This window comes from Panicum hallii, chromosome 2 (genome assembly GCF_002211085.1).
Source record: "Panicum hallii strain FIL2 chromosome 2, PHallii_v3.1, whole genome shotgun sequence".
Classification (NCBI taxonomy): Eukaryota; Viridiplantae; Streptophyta; class Magnoliopsida; order Poales; family Poaceae; genus Panicum; species Panicum hallii.
The window spans coordinates 4,060,405-4,072,126 of record NC_038043.1 but is presented as its reverse complement, the minus strand read 5'-3'; the positions used below and the strand labels follow the sequence as shown (position 1 = coordinate 4,072,126).

The 11,722-nt window shown below is 41.1% G+C and overlaps 1 protein-coding gene across 1 annotated transcript; it reads left to right on the top strand.

Moving 5' to 3' along the window:
• Positions 1-2,154: 2,154 nt before the first annotated feature.
• On the top strand, positions 2,155-6,910 carry LOC112882509 (disease resistance protein RPM1-like). Its single transcript, XM_025947584.1, has 4 exons — positions 2,155-2,891; positions 4,137-5,922; positions 6,010-6,339; positions 6,430-6,910. Exons 1-4 carry the CDS (start codon positions 2,194-2,196, stop codon positions 6,568-6,570), a joined length of 2,955 nt encoding a protein of 984 aa, XP_025803369.1. The 5' UTR covers positions 2,155-2,193; the 3' UTR covers positions 6,571-6,910.
• The last annotated feature ends 4,812 nt before the right edge of the window (positions 6,911-11,722 follow it).

Here is an 11,722-nt window from a genome sequence, read left to right as displayed (position 1 = left end):
ATTCGTATCCGTATTCAAGTTAAAATATGGTAAAAAATACTATCCGAATTTTGATTCCATGCATATCGGATCCGTTTCCATCCTTACTGTGTGAACAAAGCTACCGCGTGGGATTAATTTACTAAAAATTGAAAGCTAATATATTTGCTTTCCCAAAACGGTGCGGCCGTACGGACGGACCAATTTAGCCGCATCCAACAAAGTATGCCATTGATTTATGAGACATAGCTTTTTATATAAAAAATTACTTCGGTAGTCGCGTGGAAGTGAGTCTTCGCGAAAAGTGTATAGTAATATATGGAAACGATGAAAAATGTGATTATGAATAGAAAAATATAGTCTCTCAATCCTAAAAATAATATCTTAATAAGATTCAAATGTTTTCGAGGAAATATTGAGTCCGTATCAGTCTTATTAGGAAATCAAATAAACAGAAAGAACAATAAGCAACTTGGATTATCAGTGGCCCTAAAAGTTATCCACGGACTTCTAGCACTTGTGTCTCTAAAGGGAGCACATGTTAACGAACTAACTTATTGCTTGTGCTGATCTTTTGTTGAGAGTTACTTGTGAATGATTTTCTTTGTTGCCATTTTCACCACTTGGAAATATTCAACTTACTACTCTATCCAACAAAGAATGCAAATTGGAACGGAGGGAGTAGTGTAGAAAACTTCCGACCCGATTTCCGTAGAGATACAATAACCATGTGTTGCCATAATCTTTTGGATGGTGATGGATACAATATGCACCTCTTTTGTTGCGAGTTGGAACGAACTTAGAGAGTTAGAGTCATCAGTTGCACCATCCTCTAGACCATTGTGGATTAAATAATCAGTCGGTTCATTATTGATATAGCTAAGAGCTGACACAAGCTTTAATTTGGACGAATTGTTGACCTCCACCGATAAGTTTGACGGGAGAAGTGGTACAGCTCACACCTGCAGTACCCCATCGAAGCATGACAGTTCACACCATCGGATCCGAGCATTTATCATCAAACTTAATTAATCAGCACAGTATGCTTGAATGAGGATCTGTAATCTGTTTGATCCACCAGTTGAAACTATGCAGCTGATATTAGCTCCGACTGATTCAAACGTGCATAGCTAACTTCCAGCTAACAACTCTAAGTTAAAGTCTATTTGGGAGGGTTAATTTCGATACTGGCTCGACTGTTCCGTGCAAATCGAGGAATTTTAGGATTTTTAAGCTTAGGCTAATATAAGTTATAAGCCAAGTGAAGTCAGATTTTTTAGTTTTTTGTTAGTGAAGCCACTTTAAAAAGAAATCCTTAGGCTGTCTCCAGCGATATCCTCCAAATCCCATCCTCTACATCCTTCATTTACAGAATTCTCTACAAGATTCTCTCCTCTATATCTCATTTCTCTCCAACAACGTTCTCTAAATCTCGTTCTCTATACATTAAACCCTATATTAGAAACATATTTTATTCCAAATTTTTGTACGTACGTATTTATCATACCTCAAACGCTATGGATATATTTTATTTTTATTTAATTCAGTGTTTGAAACGTAAAGAAAAAATAGAGAAGAGGAGAGAGAATCTCTATATATAGAGGAAACCTGTAGCGTTCTCTATTTTAGAGGACCATTTAGAGAACGCTGCTGGAGCAATAGAGAACGGAATCTTCCTCTATATATAGAGTACAGGACGCTTTAGAGGCGTCCGCTGGAGACAGCCTTACAAGCGGCCATTTAGCCAGATAATAACTATCCAGCTAATAGGCCTAACACAGCTAATCCGGACTAATCATTAACTCCAGTGATCCAAAGACACATGATCCACTCGACCCACGCGAGCATCTCGGAGCACGCGACGTGCGCGCATCAATTAGAAAAGCATATCATATTTACAGGATCGATTTGTTTAATTCTTGCTCGTCGGAACGGCTTCTACAAGATTTCAGCTGCGGACTACCAATCCAACCTAATTAAACTGCTACTGCATCCATCCCCGTCCAAGCACCCACAAAAATTCCAGCAATCAGCGAGCGCTCCGTGCTGCAACCTGCGAGCTCGACCGGCGCCATGGCGGCGCTCGCGGTGAGCGCGGCGACGGGAGCCCTGAAGCCTCTGCTCGAGAAGCTTGCCACCGAGCTGTGCAGGGAGTTGAAGCGTTTCAATGGGGTTCCTGACGAGGTCAGATCCCTCACCAAAGAGCTGGGCGCCATGGAAGCCTACCTTCAGGAGATGTCCGAGCTGGAGGATCCCGATGCGCAGGACAGAGACTGCATGAAGGAGGTGCGGGAGCTGTCCTACGACATGGAGGACAGCGTCGACGAGTTCCTCCTCCGCGTCGCCGGCGGCGGCGAAGAAGCTGCCGACGGCCCGGGCGGCCCCATCGCCAGGCTGAAGAACGCCCTCGTCGACAAGCCCAGGACGCGCCACAAGATCGCCAGGGTGATCGAAGGTCTCAAGGCCCAGGTCAGGGAGATGGGGGAGAGGAACGCGAGGTACAGGGCGCACGAGACGGTGTCCAAGGCGAGCAACGCTGGAGTGGATGGGAGGGCTCTCGCCATGTTTGAGGAGGCTTCAAGGCTTATCGGTTTGGATGGGCCAAGAAACGAGCTAGTCGAGGTCTCGGGGAAGACGAAGAAGAGCGGATCAGCTCCATCGCTGCCGGCGAAGGTGCTCTCCATCGTCGGGTGTGGAGGTTCGGGGAAGACGACTCTTGCGAACCAAGTTTATCGAGTGCTCAAGGGAGAATTCGAGTGCCATGCCTTTGTGTCGGTGTCACGGAATCCGATCATGGAGCATGTTTTGCAGAATATTCTGTGTCAAGTAGACGATACACCTCATCACAACATACAAGCATGGAACATGCAAACACTTATCATACAAATCAATGGCTTCCTCAAGGACAAAAGGTACGAACAGCTCATTATATTTTTTTTCCCATTAGTGATATTTTTACTGCAATGTTTATATAAGATTTATAAGATCTTCCCATAAAAAAAATTCTCATCATAAAAGATTTATAAGATCAGGGACGCTATTTACGTTAGGAAGTAGTAACAGTTACTGAAGTATAGCTGTAAACTGCACTTGTGTCCAAATTACATAGTTATGTCAATTGCATTATCACGTTATAGTTGTGAGTAACTTAGGAAATTACAAACTTCGCATATAACACTACTTCCATTTTAATAGATTATGTTTAGAACATGCTAATTAGTCAATACTAGCCTGTCAACCTGTGCTCTAATTAGAATTAATATAAAAATAAGACTTATAGGTAATAATTATAACTATCTATCTCACACCCTCTTTCACCTATTAAATATTCTAACACAAACTCTAAAATACATATTTATCATTATCTAGTTGCAATAGATTTCATTTTGCATCACACTTCCATGTGTGTTTGGTATATATTTAGTTGAACTATTTATTTGTGAATTGGTATTCTTATCTCTTCAATCATACATGAATACATGGTGACACATATCGTGGGTAGTATTTTTATTATATAAATTAACAATAATATAAATAATATATTAATAATGATATAAATAGTAATTTAGAATTTTATATTGGTTTACTTTAATATTTTGTTGTAATTATATAATTTCATTCAGATTTAGCGGTTACTTTAACTTTTAATATTGATACAATTGGATAATCTATATGTAAATTTAGGGGGTTATTTATATTATTTTTATAACGGTATAGGTGGGTAATTTACACGATGATTAGAGTGTTACTTTAGATATTTTTATAATGGCAGAGATGGGTAATTTAGATACATATTTAGTCTATTTTTATAATGGCAGAGGTGAGCAATTTATTAGAAAAGATAACAGATCCAATGACCATTATAATTAGAGTTGTCGGATTAATGGCTGGATGTTTCTGATTTTTATGAGAATTTTTAGAATTTCTCTATTTTTTAGTGTCCATCTAGAATTCTAGGTGGCTTAACGCGGAGGCTCCAATTAGTAATGGTAAAATTTGAACTATTTAGTTTCCGAAGCTAATTAGTTTATTGTTGAACTAATTAGCTTGTCATAACATCACTCGAGTGCATGGTTCCTACAGCGTTTTTCTTTGCCTCCTGATTTCAAATGATAGTGTATGGTTTGTACCTTTTTTTAAAAAAATTCATATGACAGGTACCTCATTGTGATCGATGATATATGGACCAAAGACGCATGGAAAACAATTAACTGTGCACTGTACAAGAATGACCAAGACAACAGAATAATCACAACAACACGCAAGTACGATGTAGCTGAAGCATGCTGCTCTTCAGACGGCGATTTCGTCTACGAAATGAAGCCGCTTGGTCCTGCAGACTCCAGAAGGTTGTTTCTGGAAAGATTATTTGGCTCAGAAGATAAGTTCCCCACAAACCTAACAAGAATAGCTAATAAGATACTGGAAAAATGTGATGGTTTACCTCTGGCTATCATTTCCATAGCTGGTCTACTTTCCAGCAAAGCACCCACAGAGGATGAATGGGTTGAGGTTCAGAGTTACATTGGCCGTGGGATAGCAAAGGATCCAGGTGTTAAAACCATGATGCAGATATTGTCACTTAGTTACTTTGACCTTCCTCATCATCTGAAGACCTGTTTATTGTATCTAAGCATGTTTCCGGAGGATCATATCATCGATAAGAAGCATTTAGTGAGGAGATGGATTGCTGAGGGATTCATCCCGAGAGAACCAGGACAGACCCTGTACGAACTAGGGGAGAGGTGCTTCAACGAGCTCATCAACAGAAGCTTGATCCAAGCACGGAACATGGACATGTACGGCGAGGTTAGAGCTTGCCAGGTCCACGACACAGTTCTTGACTTCATTGTGTCGAGATCTGAAGAAGAGAATTTCGTCACTGTGTTTCGTGATGATGGTCATATGCCCGGTCCAGATAGCAAGGTCCGTCGCTTGTCTCTCCATGCTTGCAGCAAAGCGAAAGCTTCCACTCTGACAGAGCTGAATCTGGCTCATGTTCGGTCAGTTACAGTGTTTGCTTTTGAGGAACTGCCATCGTGGTCAAAGTTCAGGTTTCTGCGTGTCTTGGACTTGCAGGGCTGCAAGCAGGTGGAAGGTGGTCATCTTGCAGGTATAGGGAATTTGTTTCAGTTGAAGTACCTGAGCCTCCGTGAAACTGGAGTGTCTGAGCTCCCAGAACAGATTTGGAAACTGAAGAGTCTGGAGACACTAGACCTGAAGAAGTCAAAGGTGAAAAGATTACCTGCCGGTATTTCTCTGCTCACAAGATTGGTCTATTTGGTTGTGGACAAGGGGGTTAAGCTTCCTGATGGGACAGAAAGAATGAAAGCATTGGAGGATTTAGGTTGCGTAGATGTCTTCAAGCAGTCAGTCGACTTTCCACGAGAGTTTGGGCAGCTGGAAAATCTTAGGAATGTCCGGTTGTTTCTGAGCTCTGGTAAACGCAGTACTCCAGCAGAAGGAACTCGTTACAAGGAGTACCTGAGCAACATGGCCTCTTCACTCTGTAAGCTCGGCCGCCTTCGCTCTTTGTCAGTCAAAGTGGACCCTGAAAGTTCAGAAGACTTCTCCCTGGATTCTGCTGGTGATGTCCCAGCCAGCCTCCGGAGGTTTCAGGTCACGGGTCATTTCCTCTCCAAGGTTCCAAACTGGGCGCCATCCCTTGTGAATCTCCAATGTCTGACGCTTCACGTTAAGGCATTCGAGGCGCAAGATCTCATGGCACTTGGCCGCCTGCCGATCCTGGTGTTTCTCCGGCTGGTGGCTCACGAGTCTTTCCAAGGAACAACAAGCAGGGTGACGATCAGTGGCGCCGATGGCTTTCCCAAGCTGCGCCGGTTCGACTATGGATGCGCCACGCCGGTCAGATTCGAGGCCGGAGCGATGCCGGAGATCAAGAAGCTCATCCTCCTGTTCAGCTACTTCAAGGCCAGCTGGGCAGTGAGAAACACAGACTTTTTCCTTTACCCTGTCGGCATCCAACACCTGACCAGCCTTGACAGTGTCTGCTGCCTGCTCTACTGCAAGGTCCAAGAAGTTGTCGACTGGATCGCCGAGAAGAGAACCCTGATGGCCGACATGAGCTGCAAGCAGGTGAAGGCGACTGTTGGTGAGATGGGCGCCACGGCGGAGCAGATGTTCATGAAGTCTGAAAGTCTCATGGAAACAGCAGCTCGCGCCCATCTCAAGTGCTCTGAACTTACGATCAGAATAACGACGCAGTGGGGGATGAGGAACGAGGGCAGCAGGTTCAAGTCGCCCTTCACGGACCGGCTCGTTTCCATGCTCAGAACCAGCGAGGCAAGCCTCATGTTAGCGCGGCAAGTTAGAGAGATGATGAGCAATTGCCCGCTCAAGGTAATTTTGCACCATGCTGTGAGTACATTTACCGTTGCTTGATTCTTTTTACCGTCTGAAAAACAGTGTCTTTTTTTTGCCTCCTTGCAGGGCAAAGGTAACTGCCAATGTCAAGGTGTTCCCGAGGCAATTGAGCAGGCAATGAAGCAGCTGACCACCCTCGTCCTTCGCCGTTTCACTGGAATAAAATTACGTGAGAGACGGCCGCACAACGCCTTCGTGCGGACGTAGTCCCGATGCTCGACGCGTGGGCGTGGAGACCATCGGACGCACAACGCCTCCACGCACTGTAGGAGACATTAGAGCCCCTCTTGACAGTTGTGGGGTCTTCAGATGTGGTGTGGTTGGAAATCAATGAAAGTTTTTTTTCCTTAATAATCCAATGGATTAATTATTGTGAAAGAAGAAAATAAAAAACAAAAGAAAAGATGAGATGGGCTTGTTTGGTAGCCTAATTCGGCCCATCAACTTGGCAGCCTTAGCAGCTTATTATCTCCTTCCTTCGTCCACGCTGGCAGCAGCAAACAGGTGTAACTGAGTGGAAGTATCACAATAACTAGTTAACTGAGTGGAAGTTCCCAAAATATTTCTACATATATAGCACATTTTTGGAAGATACTCGAAGTAGTAGTGCATGGACCCCGTGTTCTCAATTCAATTTCTTACGCGTCTTTATTTGCCTTTAGTAAGAAGTGATGATCCACGTGGCTCCTCAGATTGATATCCTTTCACAAATAATTGAGATGCAATTTCGTGATCTGGATCTTTAATTGTTAGAAACTTCTCAAGCTCTTCTGCCAAGTCTTGATTAATGAATCTACAAAATCCCTCAAGTTGGGTAATATTGTGCAATAGTGATGTTGAAGCTTCTTGCAATGACTCAAAATTTAAAGATGTTAATTATCTGCAAAAAATATTCCTTTCAGTTTGGCTACTTCTCAAATTTTTGAAGCGCGGCATGGAGGAGTTGGAAAGGAAGGCAAACACGATGGTCATCAACTCAATAATACTACAATAACTTTGATGCAGCGTAAAGAATTATTTGCCAATAATGCCTATCTAAAATTTTGACCAACTTAAGAAGAACCAGAGGTAACTGTACATCATAAATAAGAAAAAAAAGACATCTAAATTCAACTCAACAAGGAATGTACGAGGGCATATCTCAGTTTGGTTTTAACTGAGAAAAGGGATTACTTCGAAACACCGGGCACCAAATTGTGCGCTCAACAAGGATGTGCCTCATCAATCATCATATCTCAAACGATTACGGTGGATGTAACAAACACCGGTCCAATATTTTTAGAGAATGGAAAAGTTTCCGGCAATACCGCCATCTCGATGTTGTGGCGTAGTCGTGATTGTAATATGGTTACTTAGTACCACATTGGAAGTTTTGAGAGGAGGCACCTTGTAATCCTCATCCCTCCAAATGTAACACACCTTCGAGATAATCTTTTTACACGGAATAACGAGGATGAAAATGTAAGAGAGATTATGCAAAGGGGGTGCTCGGTTTAAGAAATGTGGTGATCTATCATCATCTCATTCATCAGTTGCTTGCCCATTGCCATCTCATCCCCACAAAGTAAATCTATAGGATTGGCTTATGATGGACCACCTCAACAAGTGATTGGAGACATGCTGCTAGAGGCGTATTCGCCGTTAATTCTTGCTACTGTGGTCGGAAAACTCTATACTCAATGGCCTTTCCAAATTCAGTCTGAAAGCTAAGTCTCCTATATCAACTAAAATGGTTATTCGATTTGATGGTACCCACATCCTATCATATTTGATATTGAAATGGCGGCAAGGCTCCAAAATAAGTCAATGTTGTGATGAAGCAAGTTAGCCACACAACATGTTTCTTTATGACTTCTGGCACGTTTGAGTTTGCTTGCAAGGATTTCTCGTCTCAACAACAGGGAGTGCTGGACTGCTGGTTGATGTGTGACAACTAGCTATATCATGTGATGTGGACGAATAATCTTAAACTTCATAACAAGAGTTCTAATAATGAGACAATTCTCCAGTTTTAGTTTTTTTTTAAAAAAATAAGATCCCTCATCTCATTCTCAGCAATAGTGGGCGCTTGTTGGAGTGATAGCTGTCCTGTGGATGTGACCAATACGCAAGTATGCATGCTTGACTTAGGGGACTAAAACTCAAGCAACCAGCGGGTCGCCCATCTCAAGTATGGATCCCATCTATCTTGAAGCTCCTCTGGCATAGTTTGTTGAGGAGATTCAAAACGACGAGCTTCACATGAAGCTGCGTCAAAAGGGTATTTTCCAACAGCTTCATCTATGAAGCACCTGATAGAGCTGTTTTCGGCTTACACTGGGGAGGAGAAATCGGAAATCGTGGCTTCGCCCAGCTTCTCCCGCAGGTCCACGTTTCGCCAAACGATTTTGAAAATAGTTTCAGCTTTATCAGAGAAGCTGCTTCAGAAACCGTTTTAGGAGAAGCTAAAGCTATGCCAAACGGAACCTTAATAACGACGGCAACAATGTCACGCCGTGTTGCTCCACTTGACAACTATGGCTGGCGGCCAATAAGCAGCATGCCATGCATACCCATGTGTGGAACGTGACGAGCTCATAATTGTCTACCATGGCAGTGATGGCATAAGTTCTTCAGCCCACCGTGTCCATGTGGTGGTCCTGCCAGGGAAGAACCCGCACGCGATGTCGCGGGGTAGCGCCATGCACGATGGAATGGTGGAGGGGTGGCATTCCCGACGACAACGACGAGATGTCTATTGATGCACATGGACACTTATGCGATAAATGATAGGCAAGATGGCAATTGACACCATTACATTTTTGCAATAGATTAGAGCATTGGCACAGTCCAGCGATGCGGTAATCTTTCTGAACTTCACAATCATATATGCAATGGAGCAGTAGCAGAATATGTCACAGCAATCAACGTTTATAGAATAATTGGTACTAAGGTACCACACAATTGGTATATCTTAACAGGAGGACGAAGTAGCTAAGTTTTTTTATATGAATTAGGTAAGGGCAGTATACTGAAGCATGTCACTAGAATACATCAACTTGGTTAATAACAGGGTCCAGCCTAGAAATATTGTAAAATTACAATAGGATCAGTGATTAGGGCGGAAGCAGTAAAGCTACACAGAAAGAACAGAGTAGTTACAATGCAACAAATCCCTGACTCTATCATTGAATGAAAATCCTATAACATTAAACCCACTATGTCTTCATTTTTTTTTCTTTCAACAAGTAATGATAATGACATTGCCTAGCAAGATAAGTTTGCAATGAGACACGGTGTCCAGATTTATATCAATCCTTGAAACCCACAATTGTGTTTCAGGATACATTCCTTGCTCCGTCACCTGTGACTCGATCACTACCGCTCTACCAAAGGCCAACTAATGTGAAAAAAGCGGCTATGCCGAGTTAGGAATAAGGAGGCTAACAGTAACTATCCACGACCCGTTGGACGAAATGTCCCCAAACATGAACAGAAACAAATGCAAGCACTACACACAGCTTCTGCACTATCCGACGAAATCGGAAGGGGAATGCGAACCGCGAGAACGCACATGGGTGCATAGTAACAACTCACCTCTCCGATAAGCTGAAGCAGCAAATCCTCACATGACCGGGCGTCATCAACCCTATGCACCTTCTCCGTCGCCGCGGCATCGCCCCCAGCAGCTATCACGGTCGACACCTCCTCCAGGCACCGGATCACGACCCGCTTCCGCGTGGCCTCCGGGGCGCCCGAGAGGGACTCCGGCGAGGTGCCCACAAGCGCTGCGGAACCGCCAGCAAGCCAAAAACCACCCCACAGGTGAGAGACCGAAGCTGTCGAGGCCAACGGATATTCGTATTCGTTTAAATATTAATATGGATATCTATATCTGTACGGTAGTAATGTGGATACATCCGAATCTGATTTTTATTTTTCTCTATCCGATTTCACATCCATATTCAACAATGTCCGACACTATCCGTATCCGTTTTTAGTAAAAATATTAAAAACTATATTTACTTTTCATAACTAATACTATTAATTTTTATAATTTATAATAAAATTATAGGAAGATTAATTTTACTCGTACATATTCTTAAAATGTTTATATTAATTAAAAATGTTTATATATTTATTGAAAATGCATTTTTATTTCTAGTTTTATTTTTTAAATATTTATTTCTTAAAATATTTTTTGATAAATAAGCTATTTTTAACTGGCTATATTTGTTATATTATCATATTTTAGTTTGTACATATATAATAATTTTATATTCTAAAACTTAAATATTATTCTATGTATCAAGTAAATATCTGAATTTAAATCCGAATTCGAGACATCCGTTTTGCATTCGTATTCGAGAACATCTGAATTTGTATCCGTATTCGAATTAAAATATGGTAAAAAATGCTATCCGAATCTAATTCCATGCGTATGGATCCGTTTCCATCTTTACTGTGAACAGAGCTACCGTGTAGGATTAATTTACTAAAAATGGAAAGCTAATGTATTTGCTTTCCCAAAACGGTGCGGCCGTACGGATGGACTAATTTAGCCGCATCCAACAAAGTATGCCATTGGTTTATGAGACGTAGTTTTTTCTTATAAAAAAATTACTTGCAGTAGTTGTGTGGAAGTGAGTCTTCGCGGAGAGTGTACAGTAATATATGGAAATAACGAAAAATATGATTATGAATAGAAAAATATAGTCTCTCAATCCTAAAAATAATATCTTAATAAGATTCAAATGTTTTCGAGAAAATATTGAATCTGTAACAGTCTTATTAGGAAATCAAATGAACAGAAAGAATAATTCAAGTCCTTAGGCAATTATCTGTCACCCTTCACTGTTTTTCACTGAACTGCAGGTATCCAGCAGGAAAGGAAGGAACTGGGGGAGAGAAAAACCGCCAGTGAACTATGGATGGGAATATGAATGCGGATATCCGAATATCCGATATCTGTATTTATTTAAACATCAATATGGATATCCATATTGGAATGCAAATCTAATGCGGTAGTAAAGTGGATACATTCGAATCCAATTTTTATTATTTTTTTCCTATCCGATTTCACATCCTTATTCGACAATATCCGACACTATTCGTATCCATTTTCAGTAGAACTATTTAAAAAATTATATTTACTTTTCATAACCAATACTATTAATTTTTATAAAAAATTATAAAGATATTAAATTTACTCGTACATATTCTTGTTTTATCTATTTATGGGTGAAATTACTTTTATAATTTTTTATTATATATTAATTAAAAATATTTATATATTTATTGGAAATATATTTTTATTTTTTATATATTTATTTCTTAAAATATTTGTTAATAAATAAGCTATTTTTAACTAGTTATCTTT

Bases quoted from the DNA above. Each gene is read 5' to 3' on its own strand.
- LOC112882509 (XM_025947584.1), top strand. From the start codon at position 2,194: ATGGAAGCCTACCTTCAGGAGATGTCCGAGCTGGAGGATCCCGATGCG. The intron at 2,892-4,136 runs GTACGAACAGCT...TTCATATGACAG, and splicing joins GGCTTCCTCAAGGACAAAAG to GTACCTCATTGTGATCGATG. The intron at 6,340-6,429 runs GTAATTTTGCAC...GCCTCCTTGCAG, and splicing joins TGAGCAATTGCCCGCTCAAG to GGCAAAGGTAACTGCCAATG.